At 47.1% G+C, this 25452-nt stretch overlaps 1 protein-coding gene and 1 non-coding gene across 2 annotated transcripts; both read left to right on the forward strand.

Moving 5' to 3' along the window:
• The first annotated feature begins 181 nt into the window (after positions 1-181).
• RNF114 (ring finger protein 114) lies at positions 182-24638 on the forward strand. Its single transcript, XM_019972568.2, has 7 exons — positions 182-320; positions 9940-10636; positions 14597-14747; positions 16506-16612; positions 16951-17065; positions 21368-21475; positions 22832-24638. The coding sequence occupies exons 2-7, from the start codon at positions 10491-10493 to the stop codon at positions 22895-22897; spliced, it is 693 nt and encodes a 230-aa protein (XP_019828127.1). The 5' UTR covers positions 182-320; positions 9940-10490; the 3' UTR covers positions 22898-24638.
• On the forward strand, positions 18824-18954 carry LOC139186723 (small nucleolar RNA SNORA70). Its single transcript, XR_011570391.1, has one exon. It is a non-coding gene; the product is annotated as a small nucleolar RNA SNORA70 (small nucleolar RNA).
• Positions 24639-25452: the final 814 nt, after the last annotated feature.

A 25452-nucleotide genomic window follows, 5' to 3' on the forward strand; every position in this document is an offset into this window, starting at 1 on the left:
CCTGAGGCAGAAGGGTGAGCGAGAAGCGGCGGCGTCTCACTTCGGAGCCTAAAGGCCTGCCGCCGCAGGGCTGGGGCTGGGACCCGGAAATAAACGGGCCGGAAGTGACGCATGCCCTGGGTCCCAGGATGGCGGCTGGCCGGGTTGTCATGGGAACCTGGCTGGAGCCCAGAGGTGGTAACTTGGATCTGTGAGCTCGGATGGAGAGATTCGCGGCTTCCACCTCCCGGTCTTCCCCATTATCCATGCGATCTGACCATGAGCTCTCGACCGCGCCTGAGAAGAAGCTGACAGTTGGATCCCTCACCCCCATTTTACAGGTAGAAATACCAAGGCTTAAAAAAAGCAAATAAGATGCCCAGTGTCACGTGAGACTGAATCCAGCCTTGAGGGGAATGGCGATGTTACAGGCTGTGTCTAAGAGCGAGGGTTCCCGTTTTGCCTTACCACTTACTAGCAACATAACCTTGGAATAGTTACTTAACTTCTCTGAGCCTCGGCTTTTTCACCTATAAATGCAATAATAATATACCGCCTTCTGGGATTCAAGTGAGTATGGAAGCCACTTACTAAAGTTATTAAAGTAGTTGCATTCAGTTCAGTTGCTCAGTCGTGTCCGACTCTTTGCGACCCCATGGACTGCAGTACGTCAGAGTTCTCTGTCCTTCACTATCTCCTGGAGTTTGCTCAAATTCATGTCCGCTGAGGCGGTGATATCATCTAACCGTCTCATCCTCTGTCCTCTCCTTCTTCAATCCTTTCTTCTCCGCCTTCAGTCTTTCCCATCATCAGGGTCTTTTCCAGTGAGTCAGTTCTTCGCATCAGGTGGCCAAAGTTTGGAGCTTCAGCTTCAGCATCAGTCCTTCCAGTGAATATTCAGGTCTGGTTTCCTTTAGGATGGACTGGTTGGATCTCCTTGCCAGTCCAAGGGACTCTCAAGAGTCTTCTCCAACACCACAGTAGTTGCATTAGTGTAATAATCTAAATACACTGTTTTAAAAATCTGGTTAAGTTGGTAATTCCTTGGTGGTCCAGTGTTTAGGTGTCCATGCTTTCTGCTGAGCGACTGCGTCCAATGCCTGGTAAGGAACTTAAGATCCTGCAAGCTGCATGGCATGGCCAAAAAATAAATAAATAATAAAATATAAAATAAAATCTGGGTAAGTCAAAGGAAATGACTTTTCTCAGCCCTCAACTTCCCTGAATGGAAACCAGCATTGAGGAAGACCCAGCCAAATACTGTCTCCTTGATTTGTCACTTCACCAGACTCCTGCAGTGTAGACTACACTGGCGTTAATTCTGGTGGCTTGTCACACTTCACTTCATGGATTTGTCTTCCACCCATCATGTTGATGGTTTTCCCAGAGGTGGCTAGTGGTAAAGAACCCACCTACCAGTACAGTGAGACTTAGGAGACTCGGATTTGATCCCTGTGTCGGGAAGATCCCCTGGAAGAGGAAATGGCATCCACTCAGTATTCTTGCCTGGAGAATCCCATGGATGGAGGAGCCTGGTGGGCTACAACCCATAGAGTTGCAAGGAATCAGACAGCTGAAGCTACTTAGCATACACACACACACACACCATGTTAACTGTGAACTTTGCTTTTGTGGTTCATCACTCACTGAACCCTTGGTGCTTGCAAAGTGTCCAGCACATACTCAAGACTTTGTTGAACACATTTACCATTGAACCACTCATTCTATCTAACTCGCCCCAGATATTTATTGAAGACTCAGGGCCCACAACATGCCAAATTCTCTTTCTCCAACATGGTCTTGGCTCTCTGTACCTACCATATTCTTTGACCACTTTGGCCTCTATGCCTGTATATGCTGTTCACTGGGTATGAATGTTCTTCCTTTCTTCCCTTCCTTGTTTTCTTGACTTCCAGCCCCAACTGAGTCCTCATATCCTTTCTGAAGCTTTCTCTGATTTCTCCAGGCAAAACCTTCCCCTGGTTTCCCACCCCACAACAACATCTTTCATAATTAAAAAAGTTAAAAAAAAATTTTTGGCCATGACATGTGCCACGTGGGATCTTAGTTCCCCAACCAGGGATAGAACCCTTGCCCTCTACATTGGAAGTGTAGAGTCCTAGCCACTGGATTGCCAGGGATATCCCGTCTTTCATAATATCTGTGTTTCCCATGAGCTCTGCACATGTCTGATCAGGAGCTGTCCAACAGGTGTTGCTTGAGTGTGGGATTCCCTCTCTAGGTCTTGGTGTCCCCAGCTAAAGTCAGTGGGTCTTGTCTCAGGAGTCAGTGACATGGTGCCTGGAGAGCATTTGGAGAACCAACAACCTGCTATTCAAAGAGCAGCAATTACTGTATTTATCTGTTGCTGTCTGAGCATCGATTTAGATCTTTGTGTACTTCTGCTGTTACCAGCTCGTGTTTAAGCTCCTGTGTTAATCACTCCTAAGGTGATGGTGTTTATAGGAACTCCAGCTGAGAAAAACTGTCCCACCCAAACTCCGCCTTTGCAACAACTCAAAACTGTACTTTGGAAACCATTACAAGAGTGCATGAGGCTGTTAATAAGTCCCTTCCAGCTCTGTGGTTTTGTGACAGCCAAAAAGAAAACAAAAGTTTTAAGAAGGCTTTACTGGTAGGAAACCCTGGTCACTGATTCTTGTGACATTTTGTATCAGAAAAATACCAAAATCTCTGAAGGGAGACATTTCTCATCTTGAAAACAGGGCTGGAGGCCTGAGATTTTTCTGCTTGGTGACGTGTAATCACAGGAGCATCCTTTGCAGATTTTATTACATAATGGTTAGCAGATTATGTAACAGTCATGTGACAGTGATCAGGCACCTCTGCATTCTAAAAGCCAGCAACATGAACCATCTACCTACTTCTTTCTATTTTTTAGCGTATTTTTTTTCATCACAAAAGTGCTGTATGAATTCTAATGACATAGGCATGTGTAGAACAAAAAATGAAAAAGAAAAGCAAGCCTATGACCCACCACTTTGATTTTCTGGAATCTACCAGAGAAAAAGCAGAAGTGTACAAAAAGACCTGTTGCATTATTCTTTGTAATGCAAAAACAAAACCCAGAAACTTTCTAAATGCCCATCAATAGGGGAATGGTGTAGCCATACTAATGACTACTATCTATCACTTTAAAAGGATGATGTAACCCTACATTACTCTGCAAGATATATTTTGGAAGGAAAAAAGAGAGCAATACCCTGAAATGCAAAACACAATATCAACCAACACTATATATATTTTCTAAGGGTGCGTATGTATGAAGCCAACTGGGGACAATAATGCAAATAAAGATCATGTTTTTCAAATCAGTCTACAGATACAAATTATATGATTTTTATTAATATCCTTCTCCCCTAGAAGTCAGTTAACTCTCTGAGGACAAAACTACTATGTCTGTTTTGCTTACAATTATATTACTACTCCATGCCACGCTGCACCCATCAGAGAGGTCAACAGCAATTGTTTTTAACCAAAATTTTCATCGAATGCCTACAATGTGCCAGGACTGATGTTAGATTTAAGGACATAGACAGACCCAAGAAAGACAGATACAGTGCTTGCCCTCAAAGAGTGTACCGTCTCCTTACCAGAAAGAGAAGATTAATAAGTTAGGAGTAAAGAAAGAAAGAAGGTGAACTCGCTCAGTTGTGTCTGACTCTTTGCGACCGCATGGACTGTAGCCTACCATGCTCCTCTGTCCATGAGATTTTCCAGGCAAGAGTACTGGAGTGGCATTTCTGAACTGAACACCAATGATTCAGGACAGAAGGTGATGAATGTTGTGAGAAGGACAAAGAGCTTAGAGAATGGAGAAGTGACGTCTGAGATGGCACACGGGACAGCCCCAAGGAGGAGGTGGCATTTGCATGGGCTCTGGACATGTAAGGGTATCCAGCTTTCCTTCCAGCTGGAGGGAAAAAAGAAGCCAAAAGTGAGGACTGGGTACTGAAACTCCACTGCCTACAAATATACACAGTGGGTGTAACTAGCTTCTAGAGTACTACCATCTCATCTACGTAGCGCCAGAAGTTAGAAGAACCGTAATACAACCAAGTACCTGGCCCGCAGTAGGCGTGCAATAAATACTTCAGTGAGAAAACAAATGTTGAACCCCTACCATCTGCCAGCTGATTATCACCAGTTTCCCAGCTGATCATGATCAGGCATTCAGGTTTCTGAAGAGAAGCTAGAGGTCCAGCTTTCTAAGTGAAATTTCTCAATTATAAACACCGTATGTAAACATACTTCCTAGGGACTTCCCTGGTGGGCCAGTGGTTAAGAACAGAATCTGCCTGCCAATGCAGGGACTACGGGGTCCGATCCCTGGTATGGAAGGATTCCACGTGGCACCGGGCAACTGAGCCCATTCGCCACAACTGCTGAAGCTTGCACGCCCTAGGGCCTGTGCTCCACAACAAGAAACCACAGCAGGCAGAAGCTTGAGGATCGCCATTACAGAGTAGCCCCCACTTGCTGTAACTAGAGAAAGCCCACACAACAGGGAAGACCCAGCACGGTCAAAAATATTTAAATTTATTTAGGAAAAAAAAAAAAATATATATATATATATATATACACTTCCTGGTTCTGCCAACAAAGGGAGCCTATGAGAAATGACACCACTGTAAAAAAAAAAAAAAGGAATTCCCTGGAGTTTGACTGGTTAGGACTCCGTGCTTCCACTTCAGGAGCACAGGTCTGATCCCTGGTCGGGGCACTAAGATCCCGCATGCCAAGTGGTGCAGCCAAAAAGAAATCAAACAAAAAGTGAAAACAACCCAAGTGAAAGTGAGCGTTAGTCGCTAAGTGTGTCTGACTCTTTGCAACCACATGGGCTAGCCCGCCAGGCTCCTCTGTCCATGGAATTCTCCAGGCAAGAATACTGGAGTGGGTAGCCATTTCCTTCACCAGGGGATCTTCCCGACCCAGGATCGAACCCGGTTTCCCACACTCCTGGCAGATTCTTTCCAGTCTGAGCCACTAGGGAGGCCCCAAGTGTCTATCAACGTATGAGTGGATATACAAAATGTGGTATTTCTACACAATGGAATATTATTCAGCCATTAAAAAGGAATGAAGTTCTGATGAATGCTACATCATGAATTAACCTTGAAAACATTGTGCTAAGTGAAAGAAGTTAAGTCACAAAAGGACAAACACTGTGTGATTCCACTTACCAGAAATGCCTATTATAGGCAAATTCAAAGAGACAGAAAGTAGACTAGACGTCCCCAGGGGCAACCATAATATCCATTTTTCAGTTACAGTCATGATTAGATCTTGCTAGATTGACGTTGTTTGTGCTTCATTACATGGCTTGATAGAATACAAATTGCAAAATGCTGTGCAAAAGCGGTGAGCTGTTGGAGTGACTGATGAACAGCAATATTCTGGGAGCAGCCTTTTTATGTAGTCATCCTCCTGTGTCTTTCCTTTTTATAGCTGAATCATTCACTGCCCAAATTCCACCACCTCTCAGGATACCTGACACAAAGAAGTTATTGGTTAAATAGACATTTACATGCCAGTGTTACTCATGTTAAAAGTCCTTTCAATCCAAGACTGTGTTCTTTTTTTTTTTTTTTCAGTATTTTTTTCCTTTTTGGTTTTTACTTCCATCCTAAGTTGTTGCTGTTCAGTTGCTCAGTCACGTCTGACTCTCTGCGACCCCATGGACTGCAATATGTCAGAGTTCCCTGTCCTTCACTGTCTCCTGGAGTTTGCTCAAATGCATGGCCATTGAGTTGGTGATGCCATCCAACCATCTCATCCTCTCTCATCTCCTTCTCTTCCTGCCTTCAATGTTTCCCAGCATCAGGGTCTTTTTCAATGAGTCAGTTCTTCGCATCAGATGGCCAAAGTATTGGAGCTTCAGCTTCAGCATCAGTCCTTCCACTGAATATTCAGGGTCGATTTCCTTTAGGATTGACTGCTTTGATCTCCTTGCAGTTCAAGGGACTCTCAAGAGTCTTCTCCAGCACCTCAGTTCAAAAGCATCAATTCTTTGGTGCTCAGCCTTCTTTATGGTCCAACTCTCACATCTATACATGACTACTGGAAACACTATAGTTTTGACTAGACAGACCTTTGTAGCAAAGTGATGTCTCTGCTTTTTAATACTCTATCTAGGTTTGTCGTGGCTTTTCTTCCAAGGAGCAAGTATTTTAAAATTTCATGGCTGCAGTCACCATCTGCAGTGATTTTGGAGCCCAAGAAAATAAAGTCTGTCACTGTTTCCATTTTTTTTCCCCATCTATTTGCCACGAGTAAGCTATAAGGGCGGAGAAGGCAATGGCACCCCACGCCAGTGCTCTTGCCTGGGAAAAAACATGGACGGAGGGGCCTGGTAAGCTGCAGTCCATGGGTTGCTAGGGGTCAGACACAACTGAGCGACTTCACTTTCACTTTTCACTTTCTTGTATCGGAGAAGGAAATGGCAACCCACTCCAGTGTTCTTGCCTGGAGAATCCCAGGGACGGGGGAGCCTGGTGGGCTGCCGTCTATGGGGTCGCACAGAGTCAGACACGACTGAAGCGATTTAGCAGCAGCAGCAGCAAGCTATAAGGGATAGGGGTAGTCAACATTTAAGCAACTGGGAAGATTTAAGAACAAGGGAAGCCTTGTTCCACCTAGTTGGGCCAGGTGCGGCGAGACTGTGAGATACCCGTTTGCCCCCTAGTGGTGCAGGTGGGAATTCCTACAGCTTTCTATTAGCAATTTGGCAGTCTTGAAGAACTGCTGACATTGAGATGAAATTATCTACCCATAAGTGAAAGTGAAGTCACTCAGTCGTGTCCAACTCTTTGTGACCCCATGGACTGTAGCATACCAGGCTCCTCAGTCCGTGGAATTTTCCAGGCAAGAGTATTGTAGTGGGTTGCCATTTCCTTCTCCAAGGGATCTTCCCAACCCAGGCATTGAACCCAGGTATCCTGCATTGCAGGCAGACGCTTTACCGTCTGACCCACCAGGGAAGCCCAGATTAATAAATGTAGAAATGCATAATGGTGTAAATTCTACCTACTTTAGATAAGCATAGTAATAAATACATTTTATATGTGACCTGAGGTTGAGAGATAAGACTCTGAGGGTTACTTGATTTGAGGTCTAGGAACCATCTGTACTAGAGTCTCAGCTGGCTCAGTGGTAAAGAAGCCGCCTGCCAATGTAGGAGACACAAGAGACACGGGTTTGATCCCTGGGTCAGGAAGATCCCCTGGAGTAGGAAAATGACAACACACTCTAGTATTCTTGCCCAGAAAATCCCATGGACAGAGGAGCCTGGTGGACTACAGCCCATGGGCTCCTAAAGGGTCGGACACCAGTGAGCAACAACAACAGAAACACTGACTGGGGCGGGGTGTGGGGTGTAACGTAGGTTAATGGTGCGCAAAGTGCAGCCCCGACCAGCAGCACCTGCACCAGCTGGAGAAAACGTTAGAAAGGCAGATCCTGGGGCCACGCTCTAGGTTTACTGACCGGCTGAATTCGAAACTCTGGGCGGCTGCCCCCCAGCAACTCTTATTTTCGGAATCCCCCCCAGGTGACTCCGATGCATACTAGACTTTGAGAGTGACTGGCAGTCCTTTTTGGTTGTTTTTTACTTTAAAAAATTTTTAGCCCCACCCTCGGCATATGGGCCTTTAGTTCCCCTTGATCCCGCTACATTGGAAGTTTAGCCACTGGATTGCCGGGGAAAATCCTGACTCCTGTGTTCCATCTGTGTTAAAAGGTGATTTAATACCTCTGTGCATTGATTTGCATGATTGTAAAATGCAAATTGGCTTCCCAGATAGCTTAGTGGTAAAGAATTCCCCTGCTGAGGCAGGAGACACAGGAGATGCTGGTTCTATGCCTGGGTCAGGAAGATTCCCTGAAGGAGGAAATGGCAACCCACTCCAGTATTCTTGCCTGGGAATCCCATGGACAGAGGAGCCTGGTAGGCTACATACAGTCCATGGGGTCTCAGAGTTGGATGAGACTAAGCACACACAAAAAACGCAAACAGTAGAACCTGTCATAGCTTGCTGTGAGAATTCATGTAAAGTGCTTAGAATAATAAGCACCCCAAAGTTCACTATTAATATACTATTATTTCAGTCCTGTCCTCTTCTCTTTCATTGCTGTAGTTCAGTCACTCAGTCGATTCCGACTCTCTACGACCCCATGGACTGCAGACACACCAGGCTTCCCTGTCCTTCACCACCTCCCGGAGCTTGCTCAAATTCATGTCCATTGAGTCGGTGATGCCATCCAACCATCTCATCCCCAGTTGCCCCCTTCTCCTCCTGTCTTCAACTTTTCCCAGCATCAGAGGCTTTTCCAGTGAGTCAGCTCTTCACATCAGGTGGCCAAAGTATTGGAGCTTCAGCTTCAGCATCAGTCCTTCCACTGAATATTCAGGGTCGATTTCCTTCAGGATTGACTGGTTTGATCTCCTTGCTGTCCAAGGAACTCTCAAGAGTCTTCTCCAGCACCACAGTTTGAAAGCATCAATACTTTGGCCACTCAGCCTTCTTTATGGTCCAACTCTCACATCCATACATGACTACTGGAAAAACCATAGCTTTTACTATACAAACCTTTGTCAGCAAAATAATGTCTCTGCTTTTTAATACTCTGTCTAGTTTTGTAATAGCTGTTCCTCCAAGGAGTAAGCATCTTTTAAGTTCATGGCTGCAGTCACTGTCCTCAGTGATCTTGGAGCCCAGGAAAATAAGGTCTGTCATTGTTTCCATTTTTCCCCTTTTTGCCATGAAGTGATGGGACCAGATGCCACGATCTTCATTTTTTGAATGTGGAGTTTTAAGCTAGCTTTTTCACTCTCCTCTTTCACCTTCATCAGGAGATTCTTTAGTTCCTCTTTGCTTTCTGCCATTAGGGTGGTGTCATCTGCATATCTGAGGTTATTGATATTTCTCCTGGCAATATTGATTCCAGCTTGTGCTTCATCCAGCCCAGCATTTCACATGATGTACTCTGCATATGTTAAATAAGCAGAGTAACAATATACAGCCTTGACGTACTCCTTTCCCAATTTTGAACCAGTCCATTATTCCATACCCAGCTCTAACTCTATAGGTTTCTCAAGAGGCAGGTAAGGTATGTATGAGTTCGATTTCAAGAGCTCAAACGGGAGGCGCTCAGTGGATTTGAAGCCCAAGTCTGGGACTCCCCTGCCCTCACCACCCTCCCTGCTCACAGCACAGGGTCTGGCTGCAGTTACAAGGCCAAAACAAAAACTTATAAATACCTATAACACATCTCTGCCCCCACAGAGGCACCCCCATTCCTGAAGGGGAGACAGAGCACTTTTGGGCTGGGGAGATATCAGATGCACAGTGCCTGACATCGGAACAAGAAAAAGAAATGGTGAAATGGAAGCATTGGCTCTCTTGGGCTGCTGCCTACACACCAAGTTACTGGTTAGTGAAAAGATGGCCCACATGGCTAGTTAAAAATAATCCTCTTGCTGCCAGCAGGTCAAGCAGAATCAATCCAGAGGACTGGGGATGGGCCAGACGAGGCGCAAATTTGCATTCAGTTAACCTGGTTTAGCAAACTGATTTATTTGTCTTGTGCAGACTCCTTACTGTGAGGCCTCTGTGGCCTTACAGGGTAGAGTTTAATTGATCACTGACTTTCCTGGTTAAGAAAACCGCATAGACCTGTTAGTAAAGCCAGTCTTTAAAAAAAAAAAAGTAGCTTCTGTTATAACGGGCTGTATATGAGAGCCAACTGGGTACAGTGGGAAGTAAAGGAAGATGAGATTCAAAACGTCTGGGTTCTAGGCCTGCTTCTTTCAAGCTTGAGGCTTAGTCTATCTCTTCAAACCCCAGGTTCCCCATCTTCTACAGAACTGGAGTTGGACCCCATGGCCAGGAGGCACGTGAAGACAATACTAAATAATTTTATTACTTCTGCTTTCCCTAGGAAGTCTCAATGTGGTGATAGCCTGTCTTCAACACCTCTGTAATCATGCTCAATCTCCCTTTCCTGCGTCAACAGTATCCGGCACGAATTCGTAAGACTATACTGTTTCTATTGTATTTGTTCCCCGTGCCTTGTGGAAATACGTGGTGTTGATTTTCTATTTGTAGCTTGGGAGTGGTATCAAATCTCCCTGTAAAATTTGTTTGCTGAAACTCGACTGAAGAGAAAGATTAAGGAATAGTCATGGGATTTTCCAGGCAAGAGTACTGGAGTGGGTTGCCATTGCCTTCTCCGAAGTAATAGTAACAACCATTTAAATTTTGGGCAAAAGTGGCTGAAGCACAAACCCTCCTCCACTCATACCAGTCTCTGGATCCGGATCTACACTTTTCCCTAGCGTCCGAGGGGCCAGGAGGCGTGGCCCGCCCGCTGGCCCCGCCCCCAACCCGACACACGTTCCATAAGCCACGCCCCGAGCGCCCCTCACCGCTCTCGCTCCGCCCCTCGGCCTCCTCCTCGGCCGCTGAGGCGCGGCGGTCCGCGGCAGCAAGATGGCGGCGCAGGCGCAGGCCCCGGCCCGTGATGGTGGTGCGCAGCTGGCAGGACCCGCGGCGGAGGCCGACCCCCTGGGCCGCTTCACGTGTCCCGTGTGCCTGGAGGTGTACGAGAAGCCGGTGCAGGTGCCCTGCGGACACGTGTAAGTGGCGGGTTGGGGCCCGATCGGGGTGGTGGTAGGCAGGGGGTTCTCCTGACTGGGATGAAAATGGAGCTGAGGGAGTGAGGCCCCAGCAGGAAGGGTCTCCGGGCGGGAGCGGGAGGCCTGGCCTCGAGGCGCGTCCCCGCGGGGCTCCCGGGGGCCCGTGGACGTCGGCGGGGCGCTCTTCTCTTCCGCCCCGCTTCCTCCCCAGCGCCCGGCTCTTCCGTTGAGTCCGCTGCGTCCCGGGCCCCCTCCGACGCGTGATGGCGGAGTGGCCGCCTGCTGGGGGCGTGGGGCCCGAGGCCCGCCGGGTCCCCGTGAGTGGGCTGCCCGTGGCCCCTCAGCTAGGCCGTGTCCTGTGTCCGGCTCTGCCCGGCAGTTCCAGTGTGCTCTGAAGTTGGGGAAACGCTCGACTGGACCAAAAGGACGAAAGGGGAGTCCTGAAGGAGACCTGACCCGTCTGCCCTTCACGGGAAAGGGGTCGGGGGCTGGCAGGTGGCGGTGGTCCGCATTCCCACAGGCGTACGGGGCGTGTTGCACTGTGTTCGAAATTCAGAGCCTCCATGCTGCTAATAGGCTGCTTGTGAGGACGAAAGGAGCTTGTGTGAGAATGTGCAGTAATAGGCCCTGGGGTGGGCTTTGAGGCCGGCCACATTTGAATGGAAGCCTTGCTCCATCAGACCCGCAAAACGGCTGAGTGGAAAGAATTGTACAAAGTGTGGCTGCCCGCCTCCTGCTGCTGGGGGTTGATTTTGCTCTGTGGCCTCCCCCAGCGCTTATCACCGCGGGCATCGCTTGGGGTTGGTGTTAGGACCCCTCCGTTGGTCAGGAGGCACACAAGGCACCTGCTGGGCGTTCTTGTTCCTGAAGCAGTCCTGTGGGGCAGAGACGTGGCAGCCATTTTGCAGGTGAGGGCACCGAGGCTCCCTCAGGGCCGGCTCACCGTTGTCTGCTCTCCCCTGATGGACCGGGTGTCTGTTTGCCCAGAGAACCGCGGGCGCCTGGCAAGGGCTCCCCAGCCACCCGGCCGCCTTTTTGTTTGTACGCCAAGCTCTTTCCAGCTTCAGGCTGTTCCTGCTTGCAGTTCGGTTAGCCTGGAAGTCTTCTTGCCCCTTCAGCCCCTCTCCCGTCACCACCCCAAATCCTTTCCATATAGGCCCAGTTCTAGTGACAGCCTCCCTTGTCACTCTCACGTTTCAGTTACCGTCCAGCTTCTCTCCAGGGGACTCCTCCTGCCTTTCAGAGAGTAAAACTTAGGGCTCATGAAGGCAGTGTTTTGCACCTCTTTCTGTCCCAAGTGCCCAGTGTAGTGTTTTGAGCAACTATCTTCCAATCTTATATTCAACTGCTGCTAAGTCGCTTCAGTCGTGTCCGACTCTGTGCGACCCCAGAGACGGCAGCCCACCAGGCTCCCTGTCCCTGGGATTCTCCAGGCAAGAACACTGGAGTAGGTTGCCATTTCCTTCTCCAATGCATGAAAGTGAAAAGTGAAAGTGAAGTCAGTCAGTCGTGTCTGACCCTCAGCGACCCCATGGACTGCAGCCCACCAGGCTCCTCCTTCCATGGGATTTTCCAGGCAGGAGTACTGGAGTGGGGTGCCATTGCCTTCTCCGTATATTCAACTAGCTAAAAATATTTGTATACACACTGTGTGCCAAATTGGGGAACATCCTAAGAAACAAGGTGATTCTGCCCTCAGAGTTCACAGTCCACTGAATTGATGATAAATAAGTACTAGCAGTGTTCAGTCAAACTCATTGTCCACTGGGAAAGTATCACAGAGATAAAGCCCGTGTGCGTGGGGGTGGGGGAGTGATCAGGTGAAGGCCACATAAGCTGAGAAACTGGTGAAAGCACACTGTGAGAATTGAAGCGGCCCCTAGGTGGCTCTCAAGTTGAATCCGCTTTTCTGTCAATCAGCTCTCATTAGGTTTACCTAATTTTGGATTACTTGAGTGGATTTAATTTACATTTAATACTTAAAAAGAGGCTTGACCCAGCACAGTTTACCAACTAAAGAGCAGCAAAATTTGAGGTTTCCTTGAGCCAGGTGGACCTTTCCAAGGTCAGAGGTCAGGGGGCAGTACTGATACTCAAACCTTGACTCTTGTCTATACTCGCCATACTAGCTCCACACGTTCATCAGTTCGATGCTGATTGAAAACAGTTGGCGGGATCTCTGTGAGGGCCCCCACATCTCCCTTAACTCCCACCGAGTGCGTTTTGCTCTGCCTGGTTGATCTTTGCTAGCTTTTGTGCTTGAAAACAGCAGCACTGCAGCTCTAGCCGCACGGGGCGTTGAGTTCTTATAAAACTTTGTTTCAAGCCCTGAATTTTACATCCCTCTCCAGGTTAGTGGAGTACAGCTGGAGACTGGCAGGTGGCTGGGTGCCCAGGACGACTTGTCTAGGGAGAATTATAACAGGAAGGGTGGGGCATCTAGAAGGCTGAAAAAGGCCCATCAGTAGGAAATGGAAACTGAAAGCCAGACCAACATTGTTTACTCTCTAAGTCATGTGCAACTCTTCGACCCTGTAGACTGTAGCCTGCCAGGCTCCTCTGTCCATGGGGTTTCCCAGGCAAGAATACTGGAGTGAGTTGCCATTTCCTTCTCTAGGTGATCTTCTCAACCCAGGGATCGAACCTGTGTCTCCTGGATTGGCAGGCAGATTGTTTACACTGAGCCACCAGGGACACCCGTCCAAGATACAGGGGCCGTTTAAAAGCGAGCTTGTTTGTTAGGCATGACAGGCACAGAGTGGCTTGTGAACATTGATCTCTGAGTCACAGCTAAGAAAAGCAGCATTGACGCCTAGCTGAATGACAGAAGGGAGAAAAATGTTAAGAGACAGTAAAAAACAAAAGAAACGTGCAGATTACCTTTGATTACATATCCAGAGTTCTTCCTGGCAGATTTTGCTATCTTGCCTTAGATCTCTGAGGTTGCAAGTGCAGCTGGGATATTTTCATGCCTCATTATTCCTTCTTTCTCTGTACCTTACCTCAGCATTGCCACCTGTCTAGGCTTCAGATATACAGAAAGTTGGTCATCTTTAACTTTTCTTTTCCAAATTTAGTAAATTGCAAGTCCTCCTGAATCCATCCCCACATCATTTCCTGAATTCTTTATTGCCTCAGTCAGGCCCTCATGATCTCTTGCCTTTGGCCATCTATTTGGTTTCTTTGCTCATCTGAAAAAAAAAAAAAATTAAAACTGACAACTCTCTTGTCCATGCTAATCCCAGAATTATTTTTCTAAATCTTGATTTTGGTTTGGTTGATACCTTGCTTTAAGTACCTGAGGCTTATGAGGCAGAGTGGTAAACATGCACAATGCATGTAAGGAAATGGAAGCCTAGGGGCCTGGAATATTCTTCCCCTCCTCTGCCACTGAACTCTTCTGAGGCGCTCTCGTGTATGCTGTCTGAAGTCTAACCACTGCTGTCTTTCTCGGGTTACATCTGGCTGCTCTTGACTTTGTGTTTCCATAGTGCTTTGCATTCACCTCTGTTGATGGCCGCTCCTGCTTATGGTGCATTTCATACGTGCTAGACACTGTCCTAAGAGTCCACTATACGTAATCCATCCTCCCTAAATTCTAGAGGTAGGTACTGCAAGCCTCCACTTCACAGAAGAGAAATTGAAGTTCGGGAAACCCCAGCAAGATCCCTCAGTGGCCAGGGCTAAGGACTGAAGGCTGTGCCGTCGCACCTTCTGCTGCGTGTCACGGTAGTTCACGTTTATTTCTGTCGTTGGACCTGTGTGTTCTTTGCAAGGAACACTGCCCTCCTCCCCCTACCCTACCACCACCATTTTTATTGCCCAGAAGAACTGAATCAAGAGCAGGGATCGAGCAGTTTTTAATTCATTATCCATTGATGTCATTTTGAAAAGTTTATCCATTTTTGTTGTCTTGTCTCCACGATGCATGACGCAGGTTCTCTGTATGTCTTGTTCTAGCTTTTGCTCTGCATGCCTGCAGGAATGTCTGAAGCCGAAGAAGCCTGTCTGTGGCGTGTGTCGCAGCGCTCTGGCGCCTGGCGTCCGAGCCGTGGAGCTCGAGCGGCAGATTGAGAGCACAGAGACTTCCTGCCACGGCTGCCGTAAAAATGTATGTGGGAGTGGGGCGGAGCAGTCGGCGTCTGTAAGATGGGTAAAACACAGAGCTTGCCGCCTTGTTTCTGAACTTAGAGCGTAGCTGCGTGAGCAGCAGCACATGTGCATGCTGGCTGGCTGTGGCCGTGGCCGTGCTGTTGCATTTTGGTAACCTGATTGGTTGTGTGGTTTGGTTTTTTCTTTTAAATAATTGGTTTAGCATATTATATAGCTTAGCTTTGAAAACCATAGAAATCAGTTATCCCAGTTTTTTTCTGTAAAAGACCCATTTTTCCCAAAGCAGCATACACAAATTTAATTAGAATAAGACAGAGTGATATTTCTCCATTTTTTAAAGTATAAAATGTAGTCAGTGCCTCAAAACTACCTGCTGCAGTGAGTCTGAGGGGAAATTTTGTGATGTGTTCACTACAGATGTAAAACTGGTTCAGCTTTTGGCATTTGGCAAGGAGGGATTCTAGTACAAAGGTCAATATGAAGACATTTCACGATAGTGTGTCCAGTGTTTGAAACGCATCCGTGTTCTTTTTTTTGTATGACCATATTAGAGTCAAGAATATTTATTTTAAAATAATTATAACTGCATAGGAGAAATGCTATTGTTTTATTTTCAAAAGAGATATATACAGAATTACTGGGTTTTAAATAATTGTGATTTCATAATTCCAGACAGCACAAAAATATAAATCAATGTAGGCTTGTTCCCCACTCCAGAGATTACCTTTTTAAAAATACTTCCGTTTAGAAGGCTGCAAAACATTTCCCTGCTCTCTGACGAACACAGGTGTGGGTTTTATACAAACATAGATGTAGGATTTTTACAAAATAGGATCCTACTATAATATATATTTCTACAACTTCTTTTCACTTTTGAAAAATTTTTTTCACTCCATGACTTGTCGGACACCCTTGCGTGTCAGTTTCTTTAACACCTTAGTGTGAGCAGCCATGGACTGGGTGTTCTTTACCATTTCCTCCTTTCAGAGTAATTTGGCACTACGGGTACACAGTGGCTATAGTTCTGAATAGAGCTAGTTCCCATCCCCTTTAACTGGGAGCTCTTTGGCAGCTTGAAGTCAAGTTCTTTAGCTGGAGATAAGACAGAAGCATCATGGTAAGCCATAGCGCAAGCACTGAAACATATTTTTCCTTCCAGTTTCTTTTGATTTAGAAACTCAAGATATTGAAGTACAATTTTGTCTTTCTGTCTTGCAAAGACTAGATTTTATTAATGAAGTAGAATTCAGAATCTGGTTTGTTTTTTTTTTTGTAAGAAGTTCATTAATTACAATCTGGTGACAGAATATTATCATTTAACTAGGATTACTGGCCTTTATCCCTTTTATGTAAATCATCACTTTGCTGCACTTATAATGGAATGTGGTTCTTGGCATGCTGAAAGTAGACGCGTTTTAAGTGCTGGGGTAGAACACTTCAGACGCTTCACTGGGTTTGGAGTGTCTCTGTGAGCAGAGAGCATATCGTGAATAAAACAAACCTCTCCAAGAGTGATTTTAGAGTGGAAGCAGATATCCTGGTTTGCTCAAGTAAAACATCAGCCTTGATACTAATAGAAACCCTGCAAAAAAAAGTCAGAGTTTCAGGCCCTTCAGTGGAGCCAGGAGTCTCGTGAGGTTCTTTGCCTCCCCAGGGAGGTGTAGGTCTAGTTTACATCTTGCCTTTGCTTTGGCACTGTGTTGGATTGGGTACAAGATCCCAGCTAACTTGTGGGCTCTGATCCTTCCCACCTAAGTTCTTCCTGTCCAAGATCCGGGCACATGTGGCTACCTGTTCCAAGTACCAGAATTACATCATGGAAGGTGTGAAGGCCACCACCAAGGACGCGTCTCGTCAACCAAGGTAAATGGTTCTATGACTCTCTTCGGTGATGTCTGTCTTCATGAGTTTTGGAAATCTGTCTTCATGAGTTTTGGAAAGCAAAGGTGTAATTGTTAGGCTGGCTAAAGCTGGTGTAAGTTTTTGTTTTGGGGTGGTTATGGAGGACTCGCATGTTCACTTCAAATGCGGGCTAGACTGTTACTTTCAAAACATTTGACCTGACTCAGACGTGATCACCAGAATCCCTGTCCTAATGCATTGAGTGAACTTTGCTCCTCTGGGGAGGGGACAGTGGTTGAAATTACGTGGAAAGGTGCTCACAGAGAAGTTTCTTCTTTTTTCCTGCCTTCATCTTCCAGAAGCGTCCCAAACCGGTATACTTTCCCTTGTCCTTACTGTCCTGAGAAGAATTTTGATCAAGAAGGACTTGTGGAACACTGCAAGTTATCCCATAGCACGGACACCAAATCTGTGGTAAGAGAAACTTGAGTTTTTTTGTTTTGTGGGTTTTGTTGTTTAAATTCTTACAGGGGAAAAGTCAGACTTTACAAAAAGTTAGAGGATTAGTTAATGAACTCTAATGTACCCTTTCCCTGGACTCACAGATTAAGATTTTACCATATTCGCTTAACCATACTCTGTATACATATTTTGTGCTAGCCATTTGAGAGTAGGTTACAGATACCCTGATCCTTTGCCCCTAAATACTGCAGCACATATCTCCTAGGAAGAAGTATATCTTCTTAGAAAACCACATTTTTTGTGTTTTAATTTTCACACTCAGGAATTGTCACATTGATACAAGCTAATACCTGCAATTCCGTTTAAATTTTAACAGTTGAAATGTCCTTCAAGGCAGTTTTCCCCAGCCCGCAGATCCTGGATTTGTGTTATATTTGAATGTTAAGTCCCTTTAGTCCTCAGTTTTTCTTTCTTTCATGACCTTGACGTTTTTTAAAGAGGGTGGGCCACTTGTTTTGTAGCTTGTCCTTCAATTTGGGTTTGTCTGTTTCTTCATGATTACCTACGCGAATGCTCTGTCCCCTGCGTACACATCAGGGGAGTCGTCTGTTGCTCCCATTGTTGGTAATGTTAATTTGGATCTTGTTGGCCAAGTTTCTACATAAAGTTGCTGTTTTCCATGTGAATAGCTTCTTCATAGTTGCGGAGAAAGAGAATTTAGATGGAAGTATTAGGAAAGTGCTGATCAGTCTTTGACATTTAATTTAAATATCAAGGCTGACATATGGTTTCCTTAAAAAGTTCGAATTTGGCCCCTCTCAGCAGTGTCACCCCACCCTCTTAGTATGATTGACAGACAGGCCTTAATACAACTTTCTCTCTAGTTTCATTTCTATTTTCCCATTTATCTTACACCCCAAAGCCAAGTTTTCAGCTGCTGCCTCAAGATGTTTTAGTTACAGTTCTTAATAACTAACTACTGATTGAAAGAGCCAGTGAGCTTAGACACAGAGACAAACAGCCACCGCCACCTGTCCCCATTACCCCTTTCCATTTTAAAGTTAGCCAGGTAAACTCACCTATGTTGCTAATTATGAAAACTAAAACGGATGTTAAATCAAATGACAGAGATACTTTCATTCATTTCCTGCCACCATCTTCCCTGCACTCATTTCTATTACTATTATTAGTAATAGATTTCTAGCTTTTGATTGGAAGTGTGATTTGTGCATGTCTTCCTTTCTTGTCCCCCTTTCTTGTCCCCCTTTTGATGCCAGTGACGGCGCATTCTGCACACTGTAACCGGCGTCGCCGACGTTGGTTTCACGTCAGGACATGTGGATCGGATTCTTTTTTAATGAGCTGCCAGTTTTCCATTACTGGTCTCTGTACCATGATTTAACTGGTCCCTTATTGACAAATGTCAGGGTTACTTCTGACAGTATCTAAAAATCTAAGGACTGGATATTAATTGCTACTAAAAAATGGTTGTTTGATGGGTGAGATAATAAGTAATATTATAAAGGGAAACACATTTTTAGGACTGTTCTGAAAGAGTTAAGGGTGAATTGTATCTTATTTTTAAATGCTTCATTTATTGTTGAAGAAAGTGTGCCACACTTAAATCTAGGCATTGGGGATAAGGAATAGTTTATTAAATTATTATTTCCTATAGTCCTGAAGTTTTTCATGGCGTGTTTGAAAAGACTGCCATGGATTTTGACATACCTTCGCCTGTATTTTTTTATGTCTGTGAAGTAAAGTCTTGAACTGCCACCAGGTAGGCCGACTGTGCTCCTTTCTCCGGGGCCTGGCGTGCAGTGACCGCAGACAGCGCCCTTCCTGGTAGTGTGTGCGCCCTGCTGCCTGGATGGTTGCCCTAAGGGACCTTGGAGACAGGCTTTTTCCACGGACATTTCTGTCTGGCCTCATGCTATTCCCAGTCTAGGCTCCAGACAGGTGTGCAGGGTGCCTTTGGAAAGCCCCAAGGCACAGTGGCCAGGGCCCACGTTGGCCAAGTCATAATGTCCACCGGCACCAAGCTGCTGAACGAGGAGTATGTGATTGAGGCCCTTTTCAAGGCCAAGTTCAAGTTCCCCTGGCCACCAGAAGATCCATATCTTCCAAGAAGTAGGGATTTGCTAAGTTTAATGCAGGGAAGCCTGGCGTGCTGTGATTCATGGGATCACAAAGAGTCGGTCACGACTGAGCAACTGAACTGAATGCAGGTGAATTTGAAAACCTGGGGGCTGAAAAGTGGGCCCATCCCAGATGGCTCTGGGGTCAGCTTCATCCCTAATCATGGCCCCTGGACAAGGCCTTGTCCCTTCCTCAGTCAAGGCCATCAGTAAATTCTACTTCCTGACCAAAAAAAAAAAAAAAAATTAGTCTAGATACAGATTAATTTGGTCAAAGGTTAACTATATGCATAATCTTGATCAGATCAGATCAGATCAGTCGCTCAGTCGTGTCTGACTCTTTGCGACCCCATGAATCGCAGCACGCCAGGCCTCCCTGTCTATCACCAACTCCCGGAGTTCACTCAGACTCACGTCCATCGAGTCAGTGATGCCATCCAGCCATCTCATCCTCTGTCGTCCCCTTCTCCTCCTGCCCCCAATCCCTCCCAGCATCAGAGTCTCTTCCAATGAGTCAACTCTTCGCATGAGGTGGCCAAAGTACTGGAGTTTCAGCTGTAGCATCATTCCATCTGAAGAAATCCCAGGGCTTATCTCCTTCAGAATGGACTGATTGGATCTCCTTGCAGTCCAAGGGACTCTAAAGAGTCTTCTCCAACACCACAGTTCAAAAGCATCAATTCTTTGGCGCTCAGCCTTCTTCACAGTCCAACTCTCACATCCATAATGACCACAGGAAAAACCATAGCCTTGACTAGACGAACCTTTGTTGGCAAAGTAATGTCTCTGCTTTTCAATATGCTATCTAGGTTGGTCATAACTTTCCTTCCAAGGAGTAAGCGTCTTTTAATTTCATGGCTGCAGTCACCATCAGCAGTGATTTTGGAGCCCAGAAAAATAAAGTCTGACACTGTTTCCACTGTTTCCCCATCTATTTCCCATGAAGTGATGGGACCGGATGCCATGATCTTCGTTTTCTGAATGTTGAGCTTTAAGCCAACTTGTTCACTCTCCTCTTTCACTTTCATCAAGAGGCTTTTGAGTTCCTCTTCACTTTCTGCCATAAGGGTGGTGTCATCTGCATATCTGAGGTTATTGATATTTCTCCCGGCAATCTTGATTCCAGCTTGTGTTTCTTCCAGTCCAGCGTTTCTCATGATGTACTCTGCATAGAAGTTAAATAGGCAGGGTGACAATATACAGCCTTGACGAACTCCTTTTCCTATTGCTAAACTCCTCTATGGTATCTGATACTACAGCTTAATTTTCTCTCCTTTTCCCCCTTCCTTTGGCTTCCTGAAATCCCTCTGATTACTTTGTCTCGTTAAAGCCCTTGCCCCTCCCCATTCTGCCCTCCTCCTGCAGAACTCTGTAATGGTCAGTGTTTGAGCCCTGCCCTTCGGAAGTCTCCCCCTCAGACTCTGGTCCTGTCCATGCCGTGCTCCACAGCACCAGCTCTTCCACTCGAGGAGCTGCCCATCATGTCACATTCTTCTCGTGTCAGCCCCATCTGTCACCGTATCTTCCTTGTAAAGTGAATGGTGACGTGCTATCGCCAATCCAGCCCACTTAGGCCTGGCTCTCCCCCTTCCCACTCCTCTCGGCCTCTCTCCAGGAATTTTCCACTCTAGCCACACTGATTGGCTGTTTGCCATGTACTCTTTGTCTTTCCAATACCTCCGACTCTGCAAAGCCGGAATCAGCCTCTTGTGTGAAGGCTTTTTACCCTGAGCCCCTTCATCTGAACATTTACTGTATAAAAATAGCATGTAAGACTGTGTTACTTCCTTGGGATGTTGCTCACCTGTCATTTCCTTGGTTTTCTTTGTGCTTTTACTATCATTTTGCCCACTGGGTTGGAAGGCTCAGTCTGGGCCCCTCCTGGTCTGACAAACTGACCCTGTTCTCTCCTTAGTAGGGGATTAGAAATGGGTGGTATCATGGCTTAAAGCCTTTACCCACCACCCACACCCTGCCCTGCCTGTCCATTTGTCAGTAGGAGACTGATGTCTTCCAGGATGTGAATGTGCCCTTGAGGGTGTGACCGGGTGGTGGGCCGGGAGTCAGGAAAGCTGTCCTGGAGCAAAGGTGGCCGGACACAGTCCACAGAGGGCTGGTGTCTGCTCAGGCACCGAGTACCTAAACCATCCCTGACACCATGCTTCTGTGCCGGAAGGTGTGTCCCATATGCGCCTCGATGCCCTGGGGAGACCCCAACTACCGCAGCGCCAACTTCATCGAGCACCTCCAGCGCCGGCACCAGTTCTCCTACGACACCTTCGTGGTGAGTCTGCAGCCCGGGCGCTGATTCCTGACCACCCCCCCACCCCCACGCGCCACCCCCCTCAACCCACCTGCACCCAGCGGACCACATGGCTCCCTCCCTCCCCTCACCCGAGAACTGCGGGCCCCCGGGGGGGTTGTCACTGATGTGATGGGCTCCCTGGAATGACAGCTCTGTGGCGTTTAAGGAAGTGAACTGGCCAGCCATCGAGACTGAGACAGAGTGAGCTTCCTTTTATGTTTTCCAAAATTTTTATCCACTTTGTTTCGTATGTGGCTTCTAGCTGTTACAGAACCTGGTTTGGGATCCTTAAGCTCAGAAGCCCATGGGTCCAGGCAAGTCATGGATGTGATTGTCTAGGGAGTTACAAGCTGGACAGTGTATATGACTCATCATGCTGCCAGCAGCTCCAGCTGATGAGGGCAGAGCTGGGCACTGTGTTGCCAGGTTCCTTCCTGCCCCAATACCAAGAAGCTGGAAAGGCAGAATTTCATGTGAAGTGTCCCATATTTATTTCTTCAGGTACTTCAGGTCAAATCAAACACACTGGGACTTCCCTGGGAGTCCAGTGGCTAAGACTCCATGCTCCCAATGCAGGGGGCCTGGGTTTGATCCCTGTTCAGGGAACTAGATCCCCCATGCCACAACTGAATGCCGTAATGAAGACCTGGTGCAGCCAAATTTTTTTTCAATTTAAAAATTTAAAAAAAAAAAAAAATAGCCAAACGTGGTCATCAGGTTTACATCCTTCCCCTGGAGCTGAGTGGTTTGAAGGGCACACTGTTGTCTTGGCATTATGGTGACAAATCCAGCTAGTTGTCTCAGGTAAGCCTTTTATTTACATATATAGGTGTCAGGTTAGGATTTGAGAGTAGCATTCAGTCTCAATGGCTGTGTTTCAGGACCTAAGATAGAAAGCATGACTCTTTCCTGAGTTGTCCTAAAGAGCAATTTACTCTTGTCCTAATGAGAGTATCTGAAATTCAGACTTCAAAATTAGCATCTTTTTGTTAAAGATGAATACAGTTGCCAAGACAAGCCCAAGTAGGTAGCTTTGCCTTACTGAATCAGAGAGGCTGTTTTCACCCCGGGCACTCCAGCTCTGAGAACCTGCTCTGTGCCAGGCTTCACGCAGGTGCCTGACCGTCTGAGGGTGCCGTGGGCATGTTCACGGTCAGGGTGAAGTAGCTGCGGCATGGAAATCAAGCAGCTGCCCAGGGTCAGGCAGCCGGCATCGCAGACCGTGCAGCTGGGCCCTGGCCCTTCTCCAGAGCTCTGCTCAGATGCCCTGCTTCTCCGACCCACAGTGAGTCCCCTCAGCTGCACACAGTTGCTAAGCGTCTGTGTTGTCCACAGGATTACGACGTGGATGAGGAAGACATGATTAACCAGGTGCTGCAGCGCTCCATCATTGACCAGTGAGCAGGCGCGCCCGGGGCTGCCCCCAGCCTCGGCTCCGTGTGGAGAACGTGACTCGCCCCCAAGTGTGCAGCAGGCCTGGGAGTGGGCCTGGTGTTAGGGCAGGGTCACTCCGAACAGGGAACGGGCCCGCCTTCCCCCGGGGCTCCGCTCACCTGTGTGTCTCCTGTCTGCTCTCGTCCTGCTCCTCAGCCGCTTTGCGGAGCCTCTGTCCCGTCTCCGGAAGGGAGCCCAGCTGCCCCACCTGTCCGTGGGTCACGCTCGCACCTCCTGTCCTCCTGTCCTGTGTCGATCTCTCAGGTCCTCCAAGTCAGCTAGGACCTTTTCTGGGTCATGAATAGCACAAGTGAGACAAGTGTCTCCTCTCCTTGTCCCCGGGGTATGTGATCTCTGGCAATAAGGCGTCTCGTGGGTGATGGAGCTGCTCCCGTGCTGTGCGAGTTCCTGTGTGGTGGTCATTGGCAGCAGCTGCCGGAAGCTGGAGTTACCTCATGGGAAACATTTCACAAGTCCCGTTGGAGTGAGTGTTCTGAGCTGAACATGGTCTGATGCTGGGAGTTTTGATGAGTGCTGTTTCCCTCCCATTCTTGCACACCCTTAGGATTAACTGGTTCAACCTTAAATGCCTGCATGGTGCCTTCTTAGGGTGAGGTGTAACCACATATTTTTAGTGAAAAGTGTTTCTGACTTAGGAATTAAACTCCATTTATTCCTAACTAAGGAGAAGGGTCAGCTTAAGTGAGGTGGGAGGGCCACAGCTTTGGGTTCTGATTTTTTTCAAACTAATGAGTTACTTTCCAATGACTTAGTCATGTTTGCCTCTCTGGGAACCTGCTTACATTCTTGTCCTCGAAGCACAAAGAGGGGCCCTCAGATGAGTAAGAAGTCCTGGGCCCAGGGGGTACTAGTTCTGTCATCTTTTATTTGGCAACTTGGATTAACCTGAGGCTTGCTTTCCCTTGTCACAGACTTCTTCCTTATAAAACTGGTTTCAACACGTTAATCAGTGTACGAAGACCTGCCTTCTGAGGCGGAGGGGTTAGGGGAAGTCCAGCCTCCCCACCTGCTGTCTCTGACAAGACCTGCAGGTCAGGAGGCACAGCACACCTCCTGGGAGCAGTTGGTCATTGAAACTGTCTGCCAGAAACTTGCTTTGCTAACAGCTCAAGAAGCTTGAAGTTCACCTTGTTTCACCAATGTTAATAAATAAGGCCATGGGCTGTCTCATCTGGAGGAGCAGAGCCTCTGGTAGACCAGAAGGCCCCCTGTCTAGGTTCATTTTTCCCTGTTAGACTTCCTGTCTGAATAGGGATATTTTTGTTGGTCAGTGGCTGAAGTTTCAGGTGACCCGGGGTTCTGGGCCTGGACACCGCTGCTGGGGCCTCGCCCTCCCTGCCGCTGAAATCTCACGTGCTCAGGAACCGGTAGGGACCGGGTCTAGTGGGGCAAAGTAACTTTCTCTAACGCGTTGTCATTTGGGAGGGCCCGGGTGTTGTTACAGCTTCTTCACTGTAGTTTTGGAAAAAGTTTGCTATGACCCTCCTGAATTGAGATCATCTCAGCCTAAGTTTAGAGGGAAATTTAACAAAGCCTCACCTGATGGTCTCACAGTGGTACCAAAAGACGAGTTTCATTGTATTAAGTGCACTTGATGTATTTCTAATAAGATGACTCTCCAGAAAGTGACGTTTGTTATGTTCTGGCTTTTAAAGTGAAATATAAATAAATCTCATGATTTATCCAACTGGTACCCTGTAATGCCTGTTGTTGTTAACCTCAGTTTGCTGAAGCCTGGTCTTGGGGAGCCTCTGGAAGACTGTTGTGCTTTTTAAGGGGAAGTTCTTGTCTGTCACGAGTGAGTTCCATCTGGCTCTGATCTCAGCTCTGACTCTTCACCAGCTGGCTTTACCGGGTCTGTTTTCTCTGGAGAACAAACCCACCTCCCTGCCACCCCTGTCCCCACCGTCCTCCACCACAGACACACACGTTTGGGAACTCCAGTGAGGCAAGAAGTGATCCTGTTCCGTGAAACAAGACTTCAGGTGCCTTAGCAACAGCCCTAAAACATCGCAGTAGTGGGTTCCACACGCAAAGATCTGAGGTCATGGGCGTGTCTCGGTTCTGCACTCTGCCTCTGGCTGTGGGACATCTGGAAAGTACTTCCCCTTCTGAGTTAAATAGGTTTATGTTGGATCCTTCGGCATGTGTGACTTTGCTGATGGCTCAGTTAAAGAAGGTACCTACAGTACAGGAGACCTGGATTCCATCCCTTGATCAGGAAGATCCCCTGGAGGAGGGCATGGCAACCCACTCCAGTATTCTTGCCTGGAGAATCCTATGGACGAGGAGCCTGGTGAGTTATGGTCCATGGGGTTGCAAAGAGTCAGACACAACTGAGTGACTAACACTTGGACACCTGTGGAAGCCTGGGAGCTCTACTGAACGTACATTATCAGAATAAATGTTCTGAACATCTATTTGCTGGCAAGCTCACACCTCATTAAATTATTGTGCTGTTACTTGTTTTAATGGCTGTCTCCCACACGAAGCTCAGGGGG

This window comes from Bos indicus, chromosome 13, assembly GCF_029378745.1.
Source record: "Bos indicus isolate NIAB-ARS_2022 breed Sahiwal x Tharparkar chromosome 13, NIAB-ARS_B.indTharparkar_mat_pri_1.0, whole genome shotgun sequence".
Lineage (NCBI taxonomy): Eukaryota > Metazoa > Chordata > Mammalia > Artiodactyla > Bovidae > Bos > Bos indicus.

Excerpts from the sequence above, each read along its gene's own strand:
- RNF114 (XM_019972568.2), top strand. The coding sequence starts at position 10,491 with ATGGCGGCGCAGGCGCAGGCCCCGGCCCGTGATGGTGGTGCGCAGCTG. Across the intron at positions 16,613-16,950 it reads GACGCGTCTCGTCAACCAAG|AAGCGTCCCAAACCGGTATA; the intron begins GTAAATGGTTCT and ends TTCATCTTCCAG. Across the intron at positions 17,066-21,367 it reads GCACGGACACCAAATCTGTG|GTGTGTCCCATATGCGCCTC; the intron begins GTAAGAGAAACT and ends CTGTGCCGGAAG.